Here is a 25,007-nt window from a genome sequence, read left to right as displayed (position 1 = left end):
TGTCTCCCTCTCTCTCTGACCCTCCCCTTCTCATGCTCTGTCTCTCTCTCCCTGCCTCCCTCTCTCTCTCTCTCTCAAAAATAAACATTAAAAAATTTTTTTGAAAAGAAACCACCCTCAAATGATACTCAGCCCCAGCAGTTATAAAAATAACGTTCATAAAACTGACATTAGTTTGCCTAAATTTATTTTTATTTTTTTTTTATTTTTTATTTTTTTTTTTTTAAATTTTTTTTCAACGTTTTTTATTTATTTTTGGGACAGAGAGAGACAGAGCATGAACAGGGGAGGGGCAGAGAGAGAGGGAGACACAGAATCGGAAACAGGCTCCAGGCTCCGAGCCATCAGCCCAGAGCCTGACGCGGGGCTCGAACTCACGGACCGCGAGATCGTGACCTGGCTGAAGTCGGACGCTTAACCGACTGCGCCACCCAGGCGCCCCAAGTTTGCCTAAATTTAAATTATGTAAAGAGTTTACCATAAAATAATGTTTTTACTTTCACATTCAATAAAATTAAACAAAAATCAGTATTACTAAAATCTATACAGTAATGACGATTGAAAATAGTTGCACTTTGATTATAGAATATTTAAAAATATATATGATAAAGACTTCCAGCTTAATCTCTGCAGCAGCAGAGACAGAAAGACACAGAAGACTGAGGGAGAATGAAATGAGGGACAGGGCAAAAAGATCAGTGGTCCCTTTTTTTATGCAAACATAAGGGAGACGGACAAACTGACATACGATATATTTAACAACTGGTAAGATTTAGCCTTAGACTAAATTGCTGTAGACCATAAATCAGTAAGAAGGCTTTGCCCATTCGTCTACCTAGGCATAGGCACCCTTCTTCTGTCAACTTGTTATTTGGTTTGGCAAGGCTGAAACTCTCTTTGGTGTGTGGGGCCCCAGTGTGGGAATGGGACAATCTCCATAAGTTGCTCAGATATGCTGATTCCCACCCTGGCTTCCTCAAGTCAACAATACCTAGACTTTGGTTTCTACTTGTTTTGACCAAGTTCTGTAGACAGAAAAGGACAATGAAGGACTACAAGATAAAGCTACCAGGGGGGAGAAGAAGTCTAGATTGGTTCCATATAAAAGCTCATGGGTTGGTGAAAGACGGCTGCTTGGGGCACAGCAAATGGTTGCAACTGGATAGAATCCAGTCTTAACACAGGCCCCAGATCAAGGATCCCTGCTTGATGTCTCTGCCTTTCTCACACAGATGATCCCAGCAAAAGAGATGATCACACAGGCATGACAGTAAAGACAGAACCCCAGGGTTGTATCAATACACTCCTTTGTACTTTGCAGGGTTTGTGTGTGGGTCTGTCAAGCCCTCGTCCCAGCAGGTGTAATTTCTCAGGGACTAGGTCTTGTTTCTACTCCACCTTCATCTATTCAATCTGCCCCCATCCACGCATGAGCAGAAATGCCTTTAGATTTCTAGCATTGGATAGCTTGAATTTGTAGAGATTTTGTAGCTTTTCCCCTAGGCTAAGAATTTCTATGAACATTGATGGAAATTTTGTAAACTGTTTGTACTTTTAAACAGCTATTACATAAGTCATCTCAGTTTTTTATTTGGAAGTTCAAATGGGACAGCCAAAATGAAACTAATGGCCTTTCCTTGATAGCTGTGGTAGTAGAAATGTTTCTGTTTTACACATGGAAAGCTATCAAATTGAGGCCTAATTACTTTACGGTTTTCAACAGGTGGTTCTTAATGGCAAAGCAGTTATCACACATTTAATAAGAACAGGAGCTAACTAGGTGGACTTGGATGTTTGATTATCTATTTAAGCGTGTAATTGCATTTTTCAATATAATTAGCAATAAATTGAATGTGTAAGTTAATAGATGTGTTTCCCCACATAAGTCATTGTAATTCAATGCAATACTTTAGTTTAAAGGCATTATTTCTCAGTTGATAGCAATATAATTTCATGATTACTGTTTTCCTTAATATTTTTTCTGACAACAAAATATATGTAATTAAAAGACATGTTTTAATAAGTTGAGATGCCAAGATAAGTGTAATTATATTTTGATTAATTTAGACAAAATTTATGGAAGTAAACATTCATATTCTTTTTTTTTTTTTAATTTTTTTTTAACGTTTATTTATTTTTGAGACAGAGAGAGACAGAGCATGAACGGGGAGGGTCAGAGAGAGGGAGACACAGAATCCGAAACAGGCTCCGGGCTCTGAGCTGTCAGCACAGAGCCCGACGCGGGGCTTGAACTCACGGACCGCGAGATCATGACCTGAGCCGAAGTCGGCCGCTTAACCGACTGAGCCACCCAGGTGCCCCATAAACATTCATATTCTAATAGTTTAATTTAAATAATAAAATCAGCCTTCTTACTCTGCTATTGACAATTAACCCTAGCATTTTCTGGGACTGTATTATAAATGAATATAAAAAAGGGATTTAGAGGCATTTGATTAAACTACTAGTCACACTATAGTCACTATTTTTCACAAATTATCATGTAGAGCAGCTATTCAGTTAAATCCTGGATTCTTTTCAGGAAAATATAAAACAAGATTTAACATTAAAATAGCATTTTTTCCTCCTAAATGGTAATTTTAAGTACAGTTAAACTATTCTTTACATATTTAGTAGGCTATATTATTTTTCATGTGTAAATGATTCTGTAGACACCAGGTCAATATAATACCTCTTTCCAATTACCATTATTTCATTGTATCTGCATTCAGTATAGCACATAATTGGTACACAACTGATATATGTGGGGCTATCTTCTAGGGGTTATAAATTCCCTCCTCAGGTCAACATATGGCAGTTTCTTTCTGGAAGGGGATAATACTATAAAACTTTTCCTCTAAAGGCTGTCTTGTCTCTCTCTCTCTCTCTCTCTCTCTCTCTCTCTCTCTCTCTCTTCCTTCCTCTGTTCTTCCATCCTTCTTTTCCTTCTCTCATCTTTCTCTCCTTTGCAGGCTTTAAAGAAGCAAGCTCCTTGGGGTGCCTAGGTGGTTCCGTTGGTTAAGCATCTGACTTTGGCTCAGGTCACGATCTTACTGTTTGTGATTTCGAGCCCCACATCGGACTCTAAGCTAACAGCTTAGAGATTGGAGCCAGTTTCAGATTCTGTGTCTCCCTCTCTCTCTGCCCTTTCTCTGCTTGTGCTCTGTCTCTTTCTCTCTCTCAAAAGTAAGTGAACATTAAAAAAAAAAAAAAAAAGAAACAAGCTCCATGAATGCCGGAGCCACTAGAAAATTAATTCTGCCAATAACCTGAGAGAGCTTAGAAGCAGCTCCTTCCTCAATGGAGCCTCTGAAGAGAATCCAGTGCTGGTAGATCCCTTGATTGAAGACGTAATAGACCTTAAACAGAAGGCTCATCTAGGTCATGCCCAGACCTCTGATCTATGAAAAACATGACACAATAAATGTGTACTGCTTTAAGCCCCTCAGTGTTTGGCAATGTGTTATGCAAATACATAAAGCTAATACAGACAGAGCCACAGCGAGGTTAGGCATGCAGCCAGTCTGCTCCTATGGGACTGTCTAAGGCAGCTATTATATTTTTTCTTTAATTTTTTTTTTAGCATTTACTTATTTTTGAGAGAGAGAGAGAGAGAGAGAGAGAGAGAGAGAGAGAGAGAATCGGAAGCAGGCTCCAGGCTCTGAGCTGTCAGCACAGAGCCCGATGTGGCGCGTGAACTCATAAACCGTGAGATCATGACCTGAGCTGAAGGTGGACGCTTAACCGACAGAGCCACCCAGGCACCCCCCACATTATAAATTTTACCCACAAATAGTGTAACTTTTTGCTTATTTGTGAGGATAAGCTCTGCCTTCATGTCACCTGCATTGATTACTCAATTAAAGTGCCAGCCCATGATGAAAGCCCTTGCCACAGTCGTGTTCTCACCGCTTTGTTTCTGAGGATGATGACACAGTAGCGCGTGTGCATGTCAAAGGGAAGAAACAGGAGCTCCAGGCTTGAAGTCCCCTTCACTCCCAGGTGAAGAGTATGAGTGGAGCAGAAGAACTCTCTGATGAAAGTGGACTTAATTGCTACCAAAACATGAAGGAGAGTTTGTTTACATATCATTTCATAAGTGCTGTTCAAATAAAGCAGCTGTTTCAATTAGTGCTTAAAGTTTTCAAAAGAATTAAAAAAATATTCAAAGCATTAGCACGCCAAATTAGATGACACGCATTTGTAATGAAAGTGTGGGTGACACCGGCACAAGCTTGAGATCATAAATAATGTGTAATTATGACCCTCAATTAAAGATTCCTTAACAAATAATTTCTTTACAAAGGGAACTTCACTAGTATTTACAATTAGTCCGATATACGTATATAAATGGCAAACGGGTCATCCAACCATCTTCGACTTTTTCTGTGGGCTATGTAATAGTTCACATAACAGGGTGTAATAGCTTGAACTGGTAATAGAAGAATGATATATATATATATATATACACACACACACACACACACACACATATATACATACAAATATACATACACACACACACACACATATATATATAGTTGGATATATATATGTCTATATTGTTGGTTTTAAAACATGTCTACATGTTCTTCAACACTGCCTTGGATGTGGTGATATGGTGGGGCAGTCTTAGTGATTTGATCTTAATGAACATTATGCTAGAATGCAGCAGTGTGATTTCTGACACTAGAGCAAAAATGTAATACAGTTTCTTCCTAATCATCTCTTTCTTGGCTAACTTGTGGTTAGCCTTGAAGAACTTGTGGTTCTTCATCCTGTGAAGAACCCTATGCCACATGAAAAGGCACATGTAAGTGTCTAGGCCAACAGTCCCACTTGAGGTCCTAGCCAAAAGGTATTAACCATCAGACATGTGAGTAAGGAAGCCTTTGGGATGACTCAAGGCCCAGCCTCCATCTGACTTAACCTCACCAGAGACCCTGAGAAAGAAGAGTCTAGCTGAGACCAGTCACTGTAGAAGTGTGAGAGATAATAATGCTAACACATTACGTGTTTAATGCTACTACACTTGGGATGGCTTCTTCTGTAGCTAGAGATAACCAGAACATTCCTATATCCACTGTCCTAACCATATTCCATTCATATGTTCTAAATCTAGAGTTATTTTGCGAAACAAAGTAAATCTGTGTTCTCCTTATCATTTTAAACATGGTAAAATGGGTTTGCCATCCAAATGGGTTTAAGCAGTTCAGAATTAGCCAACAGAAACATCAAAGTCATTTATCTAAATACATTCATTGTACGGGTAAGGAAACTAGGATTGGCGGTGAAAAGAAAGATGTGGGCAGAGTCCTGCAAAGGGTCATGAACATGAGAGGCTGAGGGCCAATACCTGGGCCTCTCCTTCCAACAGTGATACCTTGAACTTGCCATTCTGTCTATTGTCATAACCAGGCTTTGTTGAGTATTTCATTCACTAGTACACTTTGCACATAAAAGTCAGACATGAAGACGAATAAAAGCTTTTCCTTGAGGTACTCACAGGTTTTTAAGGCGTTTGAGAAATGCCAACAACTCTCAACATCACCACTTTCAGGGCTACTCCCAGCATCCCTGTCATAAGTAAACAGGAGAACAACATGAACCACACAAAGGAAACTCAAAAACAATTCTCAGTCTTCCTTAAATCCGATAGGTCCTTAAAAATTATGGCTACCTACATGATCTGCAAAGACCATAGGCACATTTCATATGTCACCTTTATGTGTATATGGTTTCAGAAATTTTAAAAGAAAAGGCAAAAAGGAAACTAACAATCATTCATATGTGCACCAATGTTTTGTAAAATTTAGTAAAAAAACACTTTTGAATACTTTGGACAGAGAAACATTTGATAATAATAATAATAGTAATAACAATTAATCCTGGGACCCCAAAGTAGTGGTCTCAACCTAGGACTACATAGGTATTCTCTCCAAAAGGGCTTCTAGAACTTGATTTCTTGAAAGACTCTCTTTTCTCAGCTGATGTTTCCAATTTGCTTCTTTCCCATAAGGACAGAAGGAGATATGGGCAGCTGTTTAATCTCCGGTTGCATTTCTGAAAATTAATTAGCAGATCATAGCCTGTGGCAACTGCCTCCCTTAAAAGGTTCCATATCTTCCAGAACCCATCAATTTTCCCCAAACTGCTCTCCTCTTAATATTCATGATTACTTTGCTCAACAAGCTGGCAATTAGCATCTAGGCTCTCAGATATGGTTTGCCTGATTTTTTTCTGAGAACATGAAAACCTTGTCATCCGCTTTCGCCTGAATATGATGCTGTAAAATATATGGACTATCTCCAAGTTCTAAGCATATTGATTCCTTTTCTCCACTCCTTTTCTTTCCACAACATTCTTAATAAGGTTTACCACATCTTGTAATTATTATCAGCTTTACTTCAACTCACAGACATTCTGATTGGCCGTTCAATATTTTATGTAATTTGAACATTTGATAGATACTTTAAGGCTATCAGAGACATATTAGATAGATAATTTAGCATTTATAAGGGAGACTACACAGAGATTGGAAAGAACAACAAAGAATGCTTATTTCTCAGTGCATGGTTCCACCGCCATCTCGATAATGGAGCTCTGGGTAGAATGCCTGATTAAAATCCTCAGATAATTTCAGAACTTCATTTTGTTCAATACTTGTAATTGCTAGTCCTTCAGTCATTTTTTTCATAATGAATAGAAAAGCAGAGCAATTTGACTTCATCTCCTTTTTCTTTTCTTCACATATTTTCTTGAAGAATAGCCAATGAAAGTGCCTTTTGATTAAATAAGAGTTGCCTCATCCTCAAAGCAGACTCTCAAACCCAGAAAAATTGAGTTACCTGTACTTTTTATGGTAAAGACAGAAAAAAATTGCTGCAATTTTTGCACTAATTAGTTAATGCCTTAATTGCATTAATGATGATCATGATTAATTAAGAGAAATCAGAGAATAATTTAATAAAATAATTTGGTTCAGGAAAATTCTATTTTACCTGATCAATGTTCCTGAGTCTAGAAATTCAGTGATAAACCCAACTTGCTTACAAAACTAGTACCTTGCAGGTTCAGAGACACAACAGAAAATCAACTCTACCTTTGGTTACTCCTTGCACCTCAGTCTATGTTATCATTTTCCTAAATGGTCATCAATTATTGTTGAAGCCATGGCAGAAGGGGCATTTTTAAACCATGGGTCTTAAGGGAGAAATAGCATGAAAAGAGGCTAAAATTATATAAAATGCTATAGATCAAGCAATGGAATGCTTTCTAGTAATTTAGTAGGAGGTTAAGGTCAGGGAGTGAAACCTATCTATGAGGTATGAAGGGATGACATTCCTTTTTCCTCTGCAGTGATGGTACGCAGCTCTTTTCAAGCTATGATCAAAATGACGTTGAACTGGCTCTACTCAGAGCATGAATAAACCCGCCTGAAGAATGACTTCCTACTCAAGCCTTTTCTAATAGGGAAAGAAGATCTTTATTATAAGCCTTCATGAAGATACTCCTGGGCCAGCATTCAGGGTGGTCTCCAAATCAAAGAAAAAATTTTCTGGTCAAAGACTAGTTTTCATGAATTATGGGAAGAAATGTAAGAGGGTCAATTTTGAGATTCATTCTGTCCTCCATGTGTCCCAAGGTTCTTCAAAAAAGGAGGGTGGTAAAAATGGGATGTTTGCTGCCGTTTGTACCACTTTGGCCCCTGAGCAATTGAGAAGTATGTAAAGCAAGGTACACAAACCTTGGGCGCAAGGACAGAGTGGATCTGTGAATTCAAATGGGGAAAAATTCCATCTTGACTTCCATTAGCTCTTAATAGCAATTTAAACCAAACCACAGTAGTATTTTCTGTACTATGACTTGGCCATCAAATAATCACAAATATGTTTATATCACATTTCAATTTATGTACATATCTTAAGCTATTATTTACATTCATAACTACTTTTAAAGTATGATAGTTATTATGTGTGCCAGTAGATCTTACTGCATATTGTGTTAATGAAGAACTATATATATTTTAATATATTACAATTTTTAATATTTTTCTATCTGCTGGTATATTAGTTTCCTCTGTGCCATAGATTGAACTGTATTGCCCTTAAATTCATATGTTGTAGCTCTAATGACCCAGACAACTGTATTTGGAGAAAGGGACTAAAAGAACATTATTAAAGTTAAATGAGGTCATAAGGGTGGGGCTCTGATACAACAGAATTAGTTTCCTTATAAGAAAAAATAGCAGTGAGCTCAGTCTCTATGTACACACAGAGGTCACGTAAACCCACAGCAAGAAGGCTGCCACCTACAAATCAAGAGAAGAGGCCTCCGAATGAAACCGACCTTGGCCACACCATGATCTTGGACTTCCAGCCTCCATAGCTGTGGGAAATAAATTTCTGTGGTTGAAGCTACCCTTCCTATGTTATTTTGTTATGGCAACCTGGGTAGATTAAGATACTCTGTAACCCTTGCATCTTATTTTAAGTACTCACAAAATATTTTTCTGTAAAGTAGAATAGGCTTCATCAGGCTGCCAAAGAGTGTGATGACATTAAAAGCAGGTATGAAAAGCAGGTATGTAAAGCAGGTATATAGAACAAGAGGACCAGGGCAGATGGTTACTCTTAGCACACACATCTGGCCTTTGATTCACTCAGCTTTCCTTGGAGATATGCCTAATTCCAATTGTCACCAATTATTCATTGTAGTACAATGAAATATTTTAAAATCATGGCCATGCACAATACAGCTTTCTGAGTTTTGAGCAAGAATCAGGACTCAGAAAAAATATCTCTCGGGCCTTCTTTCAGGTGGGAGGCTATTCTGGGCCAAGCTACCCTGGAGACCAGAATGAATGAAGAAGCCCCTAAGCTCATGGAGTATACAGTCTGTCATACAAAGTAGGTCTGCAACAAATAATTATAAAGCAGAAGGATAAACACTTCAACACCTTTTCGACTTTCATTCACACTCTCCTACAATCCATATGCAGAAGCATATGTCTTGTATTTCCCCTCGCCCCTCCCCTCCTCCACTGCCTCAGCAATTCCTTCCTCCCAAGCTCCTTTTATACTTGTAGGAAAACTCTCCCTTGCTCTAGATTCATGCCATCAAAATCCTACTCATGTTTCAGATCCCAATTTGTAGACGATAAAGAACAGCAGAGTATTGTATATGCATGAGAAAAAAGTGCTTACTACCTCATTATTCTTAAATGCCTTGTTCTCCAGAAAGATCTCTATAATACCTAGATAGTGCTATTCCTTGCCAAAGAGCTCACAGAACTTTTTTTTTTTTTTTTGGTCAACATATATTACTGAATGCATTCTGCCCTGTACAATCACCTCCATTTATGTAGATTTGTTTTTCCTTCTCTATTTGATGGTTGGCTCCTTGAGAACCAGATCCCTGACTTATTTATCCCAGTATTTCTCTGGTACTATGAACACTGCTTGAGGGGCCACTTAGTAAGAATTTATTAAATGATAAATGATTCAATGTCACTGGAAAAAAATATCAAGTCATATCACTGTAGGATATTATTTATAAAGTGCTCATTTCTGAGCACTGTTGACCCATCATTTAATTTTAAGTGTCGCTAAAGTCAGTCTCTTGTTCTGATCCCTTTTCATAATCCTGTGGATTTAATTAGAATAAAAACTTCTTAACTGCTCTTGCTTATGCTTATGGATCATTTTCCCATAAAGTAAAATGTGTGATGAATATAAAGTTTTATCATCCATGTGGTTCCAAATGTGCTGTTTTAAAATTTTTTTTTAACGTTTATTTATTTTTGAGACAGAGAGAGACAGAGCACGAATGGGGGAGGGACAGAGAGAGAGGGAGACACAGAATCTGAAATCTGTCCTTAAATTTTATTTGCATATGAAAATCTATTCAAGACAAACATTAAGGAGAGCTTTAAGAAAAACAGAGTAACATCACTTAGTATTATTTTATTAAGATGTATTTAAAGACCAAAAGGCCTCAGTATGCCAGTGAAGCCAGACTGATGAAATACTAGATACCTTTGTGGTGTTTGAAATAAAACTCTCTTTTGTGTCCCCTCATGGTGGAACTTGTTGGTTGCCTATCCCAATATCCACGGGCCCTTTCCTCCTCACTGACCAAACCTTATTTTATTTTATTTTATATTTTATTTTAAAGTTTATTTATTTTGAGACAGGGACAGAGACAGCATGAGTGGGGGATGGGCAGAGAGAGAGGGACAGAGAATCCCAAGCAGGCTCCGCACTGACAACAGAACCTGATGTGGAGTGTGAACTCACAAACCCTGAGGTCATGACCTGAGGCAAAACCAAGAGCTGGATGCTTAATCAACTGAGCCACTCAGGTGCCCCAAACCCTCATTTTATTTTTGATGTGTATATGGAGAACGATGGTTTTTTGGTCTTCTTGCCAGCTAGATCTGGCCAACTGGCTACAATCAGAAATGCTGTGTGCTATTTCCGGGAAGCTTCCCTAACTCAGAAAGAAGAGGCACACTTTTATTGTGCTTCCTCCTTTCTGCTACCTATAAAGTGGATTTGATTGTTAGAGCTCTGGATACTTTAGCTGATTCTTGAGAAAGTGAATAAAGATTTGCCTGCTACATGAACTGGATCCTAGAGGTGTTATACAGTAAACAGTCAGGACCCCAAAAGAAGGAGCCATAAGTGCTTCTAATAAATCACTTCAGAAATGTCAGAAAAATGGCCTTTGGGATAAACCTGAGACTGTTCTATTTCAACCCAACATGTGGATTTGGGGCTCAGCATTTAGCTGAGGCCAGGGCTGAAATGACAAACCAAGGTCCATTTCTTCTTGAAAAACTATAGCCTTTGCCTTTTTAAATCTCACTCTTACCTTTGACCTGAAGTGCACAGGAGTAAATGCTTAATACCTTAAACAAAAGGCTCTGAAACATTCTTTCAGAGTTAATCTACAGACACGTGACTACTCTACATTGGATCGTGTTCTCTCTGACCAATACTCAATGTCACCATATCTATATGTTAATTTTATGACAAGAAACCTTGAGCAAGGAACTAAGAAAGTAAAGTTCTATAAATATGAATGGAAGAAACTATATGAGAAAGAATGATTAATAATTTTGAGACACGATAGACACACTTCTTAAGGTGTACTTCATGCTGAGTTGGCAATCACTTTGGGGGAGTATTTGTAAAGTGTCCTTTCCAGCTCAAGTTAAATTATAAAAGTCTTAATACTTGTTCATTCCATTTTAGTTTAGATTTGAGAAGAATAACATAAAAATGATGTCTTTACCTATAGCTTCAGTAATTATGGAACTTTGGATCTAATCAAAACCATTCCAGAATATTATATGAAGAAAAATTATGTTAAAATTTGGAATACAGAATTTCTGTACTGCGTTCCAAATTAAGAAAGGGGAACTCGGTGTTACTGTTCATTAAACTGATCCAAATTTGAGTTACTTATGCTCACAGATACCTACAGCATTGCCTTGCGATCCAACTCTGGTTTAATATGTGATACCATAAATTATTTGTGGTTGATGTGGGAAAATTATTTCAAGCCCATTCAGGTAAAATCTATGATGCCGAACAGCTGTTTAATCAAGAAGCAAGGGACTGAAAAGATAAAAACTCAGGAAAACTATTTACTGAAGAGTGTATGGGAAAACCAGCATTTCAGACTCCAAAGAAATTAACATAAAATACCTACAATACTATGAAATTGTACTACAATTCATATGGTATCTATAATGATGTTTTATCGCTCAAGGTATTAATTCATATTTTATTATTCATTAAAGCAAAATATAAAAGGAAGACTTCGAATGCCTTAGTTAAGCATGTAATTAGCATTCAATAAAACAAAGGCAGTGAGACAAAAATGGTTTTTCCTTTAACAATTTTTCTCACAGAATAGCAAATGAAGAAATCAAACATAGTAAATGTAATCCTTATAATCTCATGGAACTATTGGCTTAAGTACAACTCGTTTTCGGAAAATAAACTATATTCATTTTAATCTTAGCAAGATTTGCATAAATCACTTTAACAGTGGTTATTCCTATGGTTTCAAAATTGCCAAATCCTTGACTCCTGACACGTTTTTGCATCTAAAAGGATGACAGTGTTGTCAAGCAATACACAGACAAAGGTATAAAATAAACTAACAACATAGTAGTCAACAGATGCATACATTTCACTAACACATACTTGCATTCTTCTCTTTTGGCTGAACTTTCTTTAACCTTGGCAATATTGTTTTTATTCTATTTCACATTAAATAGTTATTCTATAGTTAAAAATAGATAAGAAACAAAACAATCTAACTTTTAAAAGTTCTGCTTCTCTATTCCGAAGTCAAAGTTTCTTTCTAAACTAAATTCAGACTTCAGAATGTAGGTGGAATAAGCTTAAAAACAGTCAATTCTCATTATCCACAAATTTAAGGTTATTTGCAAATCTGTCTCCTCGCTAAAAGTGATTTGTAACCCCCAAATCCATACTCATGGAGCTTCTCCTGCTGTTTGTGGACATGTGGCAAACAGTTCCAGTCAATGGTCATGCAAATTTCTAGTTAAGGTCAAACAAGGTGACACTGGACCTTTCTGCTTTAGTTTTCATACACAGATGACCAGAGGATGGAGATAGTAGGAGGCAGGACAGAAGTACAAATATTCAAGAAGCTTCAGCTCTGAGACCAGGTGGACAGGGTTTGAAACAATTTGCTGGCACCTGTTAGTGGGTCAGCCTCATGCAAGTTAAACACTTCTAAACCTCATTTTCTCTGTGTGAAGAAAATAGAATCTACCAGGATAGCTTATTTTTAGGATTTACAGTTACAATCTATGTGATTACATAGACTTCTTCTAGAATAATATCCTTCAGTCAGTATCACAATTTTGTAGAACATAATGACCACAAATAATGAGAATCCACTGTATTTAATCAAGTACATATTTATTCAATTTTCCTGCACATAGCCTAGTAACACATAAGAGAATAGTATAACTGTGAATAACATAACTTATATATAATATCAATATTTTAAAGAAATGAAAACTGTTGTACGTTATATAACAATTTTAGTTGAAAACTCATTTCTCAGAATTCTCAGATAATTATGAGTATAAAATATATTCATACTTACCCACTGTTCTTGTGTTTAATGAGTTGTCCAGATTCAGTTAATTGAGATGGCAAAGAGATAAATGTTGAGGATTCTACCAATGTGACACTAAATGGGAAAAAAAAAAAGGCTTATTTTGAATTCTATTGTAACAAAATTCAAATGACCACAAAACATTCTTTAAAACTTTTCCCTCATTCATAAAATATAATTAGAATCAGAATAAATTATAGTTCAAAAAATCCACATGTTCTCATTTTGCATTTCAAAGCATATATATTAAAAAAAGGGAAAGATCAGGGCACATGACTGTCTCGGTTGGTAGAGCACAAACTCTTGATCTCAGGGCTGTGAGTTTGAGCCCCACACTGGGTGTAGAGATCACTTTTAAAAAAAGGGAAAGATCTGGAATTGAAATATGTAAAAAAGAAAAGCCTTTTATATGGAAAGGCAATACTTAATTCTCAAAGCAAGGAAATTTGTAACACAAATGACTGCCCAAATGATATTCCAGAAACAAAATGGAATCACATACTGGTCTCAATGTATTGTCAGAGCTGTACACATTTCATAATTTCTAATCTTATTTCCAAAAAAGAGAAATGTTTCTTTCAGGACTAGACATGAGATGAGGATACCTAGTTAATCAGTGCATTAGTAATTATGCTATCTTTGGGAATTACATAGCAATTCAGTCCTCCTTATAAGATAATGCTCATTCATTCAAGAAACAATTATGGAGACTCTATTATATGTTAGATATGGGACCAGATGCTGGTTATACAAGCATGAATCCGTTATCCTCTCTGCCTTAGGTTGCCCATATTATAGTGGAGGATAGGGTGGAAATGATCCTCTTGCTGTGGGTGAAAGATATCAACAGCAGAGTTCTATCTGCAGAGTTGAAGAGAATGTGCATAATATTAAGAGCAGATTTATTCAAACTGGATTCTGTAGGGGCCAACTATAGGCTACATGAAGATGAACCACTTTGGTGCGAAGATCATTATGAGTCAAAAGCAATCAAAACCCAGCAGATTTATGCTAAGCTGTTCACCTTCCTCTCAACTTACTAAATTTACATAGGAAAAGAGATCCTATGCCAGGAAAAGAGCTATTAACAGAGATTCCTCTTTACCTAAGAAATTTATCTGAATAGGACAATCTTTGTTTTCCAGACATTTCCTCTCACCTTCTGGCTAAAGGTCTTCTTCCCCTTTGTATCCTCACACCTCTATCCTTCTCCTTAGTTCATTTTAGCCTCTTGTTGCCTCACTCTCTTTGCAATTTCGTGAGTGTGTGAATTCCCCTTATGTAAGAAACTAAGTATGATTTTTTCCTGTTACTCTGTCTCATACCAATTTGATTCTTAGTTCAGGGTCTTGAAAAGCAGAAAAAAATTCCTCCTTCCCAACAATTCATTAAAATAAATCTTTACTATGTCACAGTTATCTCATAATATGAGCTTTACAATAAAAATAGATCAATAATAAAATTAATCAAATGTTTTAGTATTGAAACACAAACACACAAACTGCATACAAAAACAATTAAAACATTCATACATTCTAATGTTTCAATGTTGAAGGGGTTCAGGACAGCCCCCATTCCCAGAATGTGCCTCTTTGGCATGCAGATTATTTTAAGCTTAATACAATTAAAACCTTCTGGACGCAAAAGAAACTTTTGCCCCTCCCTTAACTATACAGAAGACTCTAAATTGGGGGTCTTTCCCCTGAATAAGCTTTATTAGCAGAAATAAATTCTACCCGAGTGACCCAAATGTATGGCAGGGCAAACATCTAATCACCAAACATCTGCTCTTTTTATTGTCCCATGAGGTGCATTCCTTTCCTTTAAAATCCCAGACCCCTGTCCACTTCTCCTTAGCTCGGGATGACATATATACCTCATTTTGACTGTCCTTGGAATTTCCAAGTCTGGGTGGATTCCCCAACCTTCCACTATCAAATTTGATTTTCTCCTGTTAATCTGTTTCATGTCAATGTGATACTTAGTCCAGCTAGAAGGACTCTCACAGGGAACCAGAATTCTTGCTCAATGACAATGTTAGCATCACTTTCTGTCCTTTTATTTTAGGTTGGTAGTTCTGAGAGTTTCATTTAAGGGTTATAAGGAATTACATCCATATTAAATACTAAACATTTTTTAAAGATACAAAATTAACTGTAGTAAAATGTTAACTATGAACTGTATAAGACATGTATCAGACTACCAGACTAGCTTATATCATTTTAAAGTTATAGTTAAGCAAAAGTAGGAAGAATTCCTCTCAAGAGAGTAATTTTAATTTAAATTAAGGCACTAAATTCTCATTTAAACCTCATTAAATTATGAGACAGAAAAAAATGTACAATGTTTCTTTATATTTCTATAAATCCAAGGTGAATCATAAGGGCAATTTATTTTGGTCATAATTTGTTCTGGCTAAAAAACAGTCTCAAGGATAACACAATTTTACACACAAATAAAAAGACTAAACCAGTAAAATAAATATTAGATTTTTCATACAGTGTGCATGTGTCATTTTGGGATAAAATAGCATTTGAAAAGTCCCTCTTAATTACAGTGAAGATGCCCTCCTTAAAATAGAAATATTAACTGTAAAATGAAATACAAACTGTCATTAAAATGGAAAAAAACCTTATTTGATTAGTGCAGCTTCTGAATGGCAGTCCCCACACTTCAATGTGTATTACGATCATCTGCAGTATTTGTTCAAAATACAGATTCCCAAGCTTCTACGTGCATGAATTATGACTTCATCAAGTCTGGCATGGGTTCAAGAAACTTCCATTTAAAACAAGCTCTCCAGATGCTTTTTAAACAGCTTATCTATGGATTAAACTTTGAGCAATCTTGATTTAGACCTGCAGTGCTCTAACGTTAATGTAAAAACAAATCCTCTGGCAATGTGGTTAAATGCAGATTCTGACTCCCATGGGTTGGAGTGGGCCTGTGATTCTATTTGTCCAAACTCCCAGGTGATGTTGATATTGCTGATTCAAGGATCATAATTTGAGAAGCAAGAGTCTGATCTAAAACAAAAACCATTTCTCAACTAATAAAACCAGGCTACCAGAAAAACAAAGGCAAGGAATGGCAGTTAGAACCACCATATATTTACTCCTCTATAAAAGAAACAAAAGCACTGGAAAAGATGGTAAAAATTAACTTTTTCAGAACTCTGGTAAATTAATGAAAGGCTTGCAACAACCTGAGTAGTGTTTATTCAAGAAAAACTGCCACACCTTAGTAAGAACAGCACTGTTTGTGGCCTTGTAACTTTCACGTTGTAACTCCCATGTTCCTCACCACTGCTTAGCAGTAGGCTTAAAAACCATCAGCCTTGACACCAACGTAGTTGTAAAAACTGGCAGGCAGTAACATAAGGGGACAGACTGAGATTTGAGCTCTTTGAAAAAAGTTCCACCCGTGAGCATTGCTTTTTTATCTGTCTCACAACTCGCTGGAAAAAATCAGTTGGCAAGGTGATGTCTTTACTGACCTGACTCAAAGTAAGACGGCAATACTCAGGATGTTTGTTGAAAACAATCAGTAGCAATTGTACCTGAGGTTCCGACAGCAGTTGGATCAAACAAGTGTTTGCCCAAACAACAGAGGAAGATCTGAGGAACAAGATCTGGTTGAAGCAGCTTGCTAAATCCCCAGAGTACATGAAAGATCTTCTATGTCTATAGGAGATAATGATGTCCCACCAAATAAAGAGTACTAATAAAGAAAGAAATTTTTTTAAAAGAGCCAATTACAAATTTTGTACTTAGAGAGTACGATACCTGAAATAAAAAATCATTAGAGGAACTCAAGAGCAGGTTTGCAGTGGCACAAGAAAGAACCAGTATACCTGAAAATGGGCCAGATAAAATGATTATTTCTAAAGAATAAAAAGAGAAAACAATGAATAAAAATTAAACGGTCACAGAAAACTGTAAACACCATCAAGGATAAACATAAGCCTAATCAGAATGCTGAAAAGATAGGAAAGAGGCAGAAAGAAAACGTGAAGAGATAAATGATGAAAAATTCCATTCCCAAATTTGATGAGAAACATTACTTTACACATCCAAGAAGCATAAAATTTTTTTTCAGGATAAATCCAAAGCAATCCAAAACTAGAAAATAATAGTCAAATGGTTCATGAGCCAAGACTTGGCAAGCAGCAAGACAAAACTAACTCAACACCTACATTGTTCCTCAGTAAAATTAACGGTGAATTCCCATCTGAAACCCTTTAGGACAGAAGGTAATGGGGTGATGGAGTCAGTGAGTTGAAAGAAGACTGCCAATAAAGAATAGTATATACAGGGGTGCCTAGGGGGCTCTGTCAGTTAAGCGTCCAACTTTGGCTCAGGTCATGATCTCACAGTTCGTGAGTTCGAGCTCCGCATTGGGCTCTGTGCTGAGAGCTCGGGGCCTAGAGTCTGTTCAGATTCTGTGTCTCCTTCTCTCTCTGCCCCTCTCCTGCTTGTACTCTGTCTCTCTCTCTCTCAAAAATAAAATAAAACATTAAGAAAAAAAGAATAGAACATACAGGAAAACTGTCCTAAAATGAAGGAATAAATAATAAACAAAAACTGAAAAAATTAATTGCTAGCATATGTGCCCTATAAGAAATACTAACGGGAGTCCTTCAGGCTGAAATAAAAGGACACTAGAAATTAACTCAAAAACACATGAAATAAAAAACACCAGCATAGGTAACTACATAGCTATATGTATAAAACAAACTAACTAAAACTGTATTTTCTTTGCAAACTTTTACATTTTGCTTTCTGATTTAAATGAAAGGTGTGTGAAACAATAAATAAAACAGTTTTACAGGCTTGTAATGTGTAAAGATGTAATAGGTCTAACACTAATAGCACTAAAAGGGGGTACGAAAAGGCGATATACTGCAGCTTCTGAATTATATTGAAATTAAGTTGGTATTGATTTGAACTACATTATTTTTTTTTAAGTTTATTTATTCATTTTGAGAGAGAGAGAACACAAGCAGACAAGGCACTGTCAAAGCAGGACTCAAACTCATGAACCATGAGATCACAACCTGAGCTGAAATCAAGAGTCAGACGCTTAACCAACTAAGCCACCCAGGTGCCCTGCAAAGATTTTTTTTTTAAGTTTATTAATTTATTTTGAGAAAGAGAGAGAGTGCATTCAGGTGCATGCGAGTAGGAGAAGGGACGGGGCGGGGGGGGGGAAAGAGAATCCCAAGCAGGCTTCATGCTGTCAGCACAAACCAGATGCACGGCTCAATCTCACAAACCGCAAGATCATGACCTGAGCCAAGATCAAGAGTTGGATGCTCAACTGACTGAGCTACACCACGCTACATTATTTTGAATTAGGATGCTAATTATAATCTTCAGGGTAAACTAAGAAAATAAGATACAGTAGAAGACAGAAGGAGGAATAAAAACTTTACACAAAAATAAATATATACTACAAAACCAAGAAGTAATGGAGAAAGGAAGGAACAAAGACATAAGACATAGAAAATAGGTACCAAAATGGCAGATATAAATCCTACTGTATCAGAGATTACATTAACTTTGTTTATTTATTTATGTTTTAATGTTTATTTATTTTTGAGAGAGAGAGAGAAAGAGAAAACACAAGTGGAGGAGAGGTAAAGACAGAGGAGACACAGCATCCGAGGCAGGTTCCAGGCTCTCAGGTGTCAGCACAAAGCCTGATGCAGGGCTTGAACTCACTGAGATTATGACCTGAGCCAAAGTCAGGACGCTTAACCAACTGAGCCACCCAGATGCCCCGAGATTACATTAACTTTAAATAGATTCAACACTCCAATCAAAATGCAGAGGTTGACAAAATGGATAAAAACAGATTAGAAAACTGATAAACATTAGTTCAAAGATACAAACAGATTGGGAGCAAAACATTTAAGAAGACATACCATGCAAACAGCAACAGAGACCGGGAGTGTCCATAGTAATAATGGGCCAAATAGAACTGAAAGCAAACATTGTTTGAGCATGACACCATGACAGCTCCACAGACCCACTCCCCAGGAAAATGAGTAAAAGTTGTAAAAATCAACTGTAATAATTCTCTAGAAATTATCCTTAAGGGAATATAGTAAATGAAGAAAAATCCATTCAACAATATTTACTGCATTCAGTAAGAAAGGCTATAATTTGTGAACCAAAACCCCTCACTCCCTCTTCCTCCCCCACTCAGTAACACGGAAACCCTACTCCTCACTGGCACAGCTAAGAATACAAGGCTTTCAACTTACCCAGCTCCCAGTTGGAGAACTATAGTTTTCTGGGAGGTGTAGGATATCAACATTTCTCATCCTGCCCCCAGTACACACTGCTAAGTTCTGGGCAAGTGCAGCTGAGAGGAGTTGGGGGTATCCCTCTTCTGACCAGTCACAGGACAGAGACTCTACATAGGTGTGAAACTGTCCTCACCGTAGCTTACAAAGTGCTTGTCTGGTGCTGGCAGAAGCAAAATAAGAAGACCTAAAGCTGTTGTCCCTATCTCACCTAGCACTTAGCACCTCATGCACGGGCGGTATTCGGGGAAAGTGCAACACCATCCCCACTGCCAGCTACAGGGCCATGGTTTAGAGATTTTGCCTGGAAGAAGAAGATGGCCTTAAAACAGACAGTTCTTAATCTCTTCCGAAAGGAACTGATAACTAACTTCATTTTCAATAAAGTATGAAGAAGGTTAAGACCAGGGAGGCTCTTAAAAATAGTACAGGTTGAGGTAAAGGGCAATTGGGAGTAGACTGGTAGATTCAATGGAGACACAGGCTAAACTGCCTGCCTGCTACTTTGCTAGTAAACAACAGGGGAAAGGGACAGCTGGGAGGAGCCCTTGTGAGGACAGAATAAATCTTAATTAAACACTTACTTAAGAAACTATTACTTCAAAGGAGCCTAGATTTGATTGAATTTATCTTAGGAGCAATTTATGCCTCCTATTATAGAACTGGAATTAGCAAAATCTAATATATGGGTGTGGAGGCAAAAAGAGATAGTCAAAAGGAATCCTGCCAAAGCCACTGTCATCCCAGATTGACTGTGGGCATTCCCAAGGCTATGTCCCCCGCGAATTAACATCAGAGGCTTCATACTTTGTGTGTGGAGATTTTCTGGGTAGGACGCAGATATTACTAAAATAAGATGGTCAGTGAGTTAAGAAGTTAGCCAACACCATTAACAAACTCATGGGAGATGGGACCGGTATTCAGCTGCTAGAATATATCTTTTAAAATGTTTAGTTTTCAAGATAAAAATGATGAGACGTGAAAAGAAGTGGGCAAGAGAAACCGCATGTTAACGTAACCAGCTGTCAGATTTAACAGAACATTAATTCAAGACTGCCATTATAAATGTCTTCAAAAACTTAAGTATGGCCAAAGAAGTAAAGGAACATATGATGACAACGCAACAGCAAATAGAGAATATTAAAAAAAGAGACTGAAATAAAAGAACAAAATAATTCTGGAGATGGAAACTGCAACAACAAATATAAAAAAAAAATCACTAGAGCAGCTCGATGGTAGATCTAAACTGGCAGAAAAATAAAAAAGGATTAACAAACGGAAGACCGATAGAGATTAGGCAATCTGAAGAACACACAGAAAATAGAATAAGGAAAAAATAAACACAGTCTAATACATATCTGGCTCACCGTTAAAAAAGCACCAACACACATGTAATGCAATTACCAGAAGGAGAGGACAAAGAGAAAGGAAAAGAAAGACTGTTTGAAAAATGAGGTGGGTGAGAGTGAAGCTGGACTGGGGCAGGGGAGTTATTCCAAAAGGTAATGTGAACACAAAGGAACAAATAGAAACAAAAATGGTAAAAAAAAAAAAAAAAAAAAAAAGGCTAATATAATGAAAATTATAAATGTATCCATTCGGTTATGGGCTGAATTTTGTCCTCCCTCACATTTCATATGTTAAAGCCCTAACGCCCAGTACTCTCACAATGTGACTGTATTTGGAAACAGGACCTTTAAAATGTGATTAAGTTAAAATGGGGCCATTAGAGTGAGCCCTAATTCATTCTGGCTAGTGTTCTTCTAAGAGGAAATGTGGACACACAGAGACTCCAGGGATGTGCACACGCAGAGAAGAGATGACGTGAGGGCACAGCAAGAAGCTGGCTATCCTCAAACCAAGGGGAGAGGCCTCAGAGAAACCCAATCTGCCAATACCGTGAGCTTGGACTTTTAGCCTCCAGAGCTGTGAGGAAATAAGTTTCTATCGTTTAAACCACCCAGTCTGTGGTATTTTGTTATGGGAGCACTAGCAAACTAATACACTGTCCTTCTCTCAGCTTTCTTCAGATCATAAAAATTACGCCAAAATTTAAAAAAAAGAAATACCGAAAAATGTTATGTAACATTACCGATTATTGCAACACCACTATGTCTGACAAAAACACCACAAAATAGGGGGAAATGGAATAGAGCTATATAAGAGTAACAAAAATGAAAAGGTGGGGCCCCTGAGTGGCTTAGTTGGTTTAACGTTTGACTCTTGATTTTGGCTCAGGTCATGATCAGGTTGGTGGGTTTGAGGCCTGAATCAGGCTCCATGGCAACAGTGCAGAGCCTGCTTGAGATTCTCAATCTCTCAATCTTCTTCTCTGCCCCTCCTCCACTCACATGCATGCTCGCTCTCTCTCAAAAATGAATAAATTTTAAAAAAATAAATGAAAAGGCAGCCTACTAAAAAGGAAGAAAGTCCTGCAACATGTGACAACATGGATGAAACTTGGAGACATTATGTTATGTGAAATAAGCCAGTCTCAGAAGGACAAATCCTTTATGATTCCATTTATATGAGGTGTCTAAAGTGGTCAAACTCAAAAAGTAAAAAATAGAATGGCGGTTGCTAGGATTTGGGACTAGGATGAAAAGGAGAAGTGTTATATAAAGTTTCAGTGATGCAAGATGAATAAGTACTAGAGATGTGATATACAACAGACTTAATAACACTGCACTGTGTGCTAAGAGGGTAAGTCTCATGTCATGTCAAGTATGCTTACCACCAAAAAAAAAAAAAAAGAGAGAAATTAACACAAGGAAACTTTTGAAAACGATGATGGATATGTTTATTACCTTAATTGTGGTGATAGTATTATGGCTGTATGCATGTGTCCAAACTCATCAAATTGCATACAGTAAACATATGCAGGGTTTTTTTTCTGTTGTTTATCAATCCTACCTTAACAAAGATAAACAATAGAGAATATCAAGGAAGCCAGAAAAAAGGTTCTTTGAAAAGATCAATAACACTGATAAGACTGATGTAGACTGATTAAGAATAAAGGAAAGAAGATAAAATTATTAAAATAAGGAATGGAAGAGGGGCCATCACCATTGACTTTCTAGGAAAAAAAGGATTATAAGAAAATATTATATAAACTTCTATGCCAACAAACTGATTACTTGGAGGAAATGCACAAATTCCTAGAATGGCACAAACTATCAAAACTGATTTAAGGAGAAATAGAATATCTAATTAGGCCCATAACAAATAAAGCAGTGGAACTAGCAATGAAATAAACTTCCTACAAAGCAAAGCTCGGACCCAGATGGCATTAGTTGTGAGTTCTACCGAAGATTAAAAAAATTAATACCAATCCTTCAAAAACTCTTCCAAAAAATAGAATAGAAAGGATCATTTTCCAAATCATTCTCAGAAGCTAGTACTAATGCCACAAAAAACAAAGTCATCACTAGAAAAGGGAATTACACCATTACATCCTACGATTATAAATGTAATATCTTCAACAAAAAACTAGCAAATCAAATCTTACAACATATAAAATCATTATATAGCAAGAAATAGTTGCATTCTGCAAAGGAGGAATTTGAGAACTACTAATCTGGTAGACAGAGACGTGGGTAAATCCTGTCTCTGTTAAATCTAGGCCGGGTTGCCATTTTGGTTAAAAGTAATGTTAAATTTTGAGTAAAAATGATCAAATCTGGTCACTAGAGTGCATGTAATTTGGGAGGAAAACATGGACATTTTTATTTTATTGTAAAGTACGTTTCATATTCAACTGTTAATAATTAAATTCTGGTTTTTTAACTTAACATATATTACTCAGCGATCAAAAAGAATGAAATCTTACCATCTGCAACAATGTGGATGGAAACTAGAGTGTTCTATGCTAAGCAAGATAAGTCAGAGAAAGACAAATATCATATGATTTCACTCATATGTGGAATTTAACAAACAAAACAGATGAACATAAGGGGAAGGGAAGGCAAACTAAAACAAAAACACAGAGAGAGAAACCATAAGAGAATCTTAAATACAGAGAACAAATTGAGGGTTGCTGGAGGGGTATTGGGTGGGAGCATGGGCTAAATGGGTGATGGGCATTAAGGAGGGCACTTGTTGGGATGAGCACTGGGTGTTATAGGCAAGTGATGAATCACTAAATTCTACTCCTGAAATCATTAGTATACTATATATTAACTAACCTAGATTTAAATAAAAATTTTTAAAAAGTGTAACATTAAAAACTAGGTCACTTACTGTGATGTTTATAATAATAATAAAGACTACATAAGAATTAATTGGCAGTTAAATTTCCTTTCTTTTCTATTGCATTATTTTTAAATTTTAAAATACATGCCTACTGTAAAATATTGACCTTAGAAATTTTGTAACTGGTTTTAAAAGTTTGAGTTAATGGGGTGCATGGGTGGCTCAACTGGTTAAGCATCTGACTTTGGCTCAGGTCATGATCTCATGGTTTGCGAGTTTCAGCCCTGCATGGGGCTCTCTGCTATCAGCACAGAGCCTGCTTTGGATCCTCTGTCCCTTTCTCTTTCTCTGCCCCTATCTCCACTCGTGGACATGGGCAGGCTTTCTCTAAAATAAACAAATATTTAAAAGAAAAAGTTTGAGTTTATATGTCCGTTGCCTAAGTCTGAGGGCCACATTCATATAAAGGAGAAAGGAGTCAAAATTCCCCAATTAACAATCTTGTCTTTTACGAGACAAACCATGCACTTCTCATAAGAAGCAACTATTTTAACTCAATCTGAGATAAACCATAGAGTAATAATAAAATATTATGATTTTTTGAAAAACATACAACTATAATCATCTAGCAACTCCTAGAACTTTGAGATTTCCTTTCAGTGCTACCACTAGAATGTAAGACTAATTATGTTTAATCTTGATGTCTTATGCAGAACAGTCAGTCATTTGGTTCATATAAGGGCATATTTTAATACTGGATTAATGCTATATATTCTGACATTTTTCTATTCCTTGTATTCTAACACTTTAATAAAAGTACGGTAAATAAAACTCTCCCTCACATGAACACAGGAACCATAAATTCACCAATAACTGTTTTTTTATTTAAGTTTATTTATTTCTTTTGAGAGAGAGGGCGTGAGCAGGGGAGAGGGAAAGAATCCCAAGCAGGCTCCACAATGCCAGTGCAGAGTCTCACACAGGGTTCGATCTTACAACCCTGAGATCATAACCTGAGCCAAAATCAAGAGTGGGATGCTTACTCGACTGGGCCACCACCCAGGTGCCCCTCACCAATAACTGTTTTAACAACAACAAAAATTGTTTTGTAAACAACAAATGATTATTAACAAGAAATTACCAAAAGTCTTCATATATAGTGATTTTAAAAACTGGAATTTATCAAATACTAAAATAATAAGCATACATACAACTTCTAGTGTCAACACAAGTATTGTTGACGATTTGATTTCTAAAGGTGATGGAAACAGTGCACAATTGAAGCAGTACAGAGGTATCATTGACCATCTTGTCCCTCAATATGTAAGTTCATAAAGAT

At 36.8% G+C, this 25,007-nt stretch overlaps 1 protein-coding gene across 1 annotated transcript in view; it reads right to left on the bottom strand.

Moving 5' to 3' along the window:
* The window catches only part of CFAP47 (cilia and flagella associated protein 47), a 540,470-nt gene that overhangs the window by 240,315 nt on the left and 275,148 nt on the right, over positions 1 to 25,007 (bottom strand). Inside the window, exons 41-43 of the mRNA XM_058712583.1 lie at positions 13,156 to 13,242; positions 5,507 to 5,577; positions 3,910 to 4,055 (exon numbers count right to left, since the gene is read on the bottom strand). Of these exons, the coding sequence (XP_058568566.1) occupies positions 3,910 to 4,055; positions 5,507 to 5,577; positions 13,156 to 13,242 (304 nt within the window). The remainder of the gene's footprint in view (positions 1 to 3,909; positions 4,056 to 5,506; positions 5,578 to 13,155; positions 13,243 to 25,007) is intronic.

This window comes from Neofelis nebulosa, chromosome X, assembly GCF_028018385.1.
Source record: "Neofelis nebulosa isolate mNeoNeb1 chromosome X, mNeoNeb1.pri, whole genome shotgun sequence".
In the NCBI taxonomy this organism is placed as follows: Eukaryota; Metazoa; Chordata; class Mammalia; order Carnivora; family Felidae; genus Neofelis; species Neofelis nebulosa.
The sequence above is the reverse complement of the archived record's forward strand: the minus strand, read 5'-3'. Positions and strand labels throughout refer to the sequence as shown.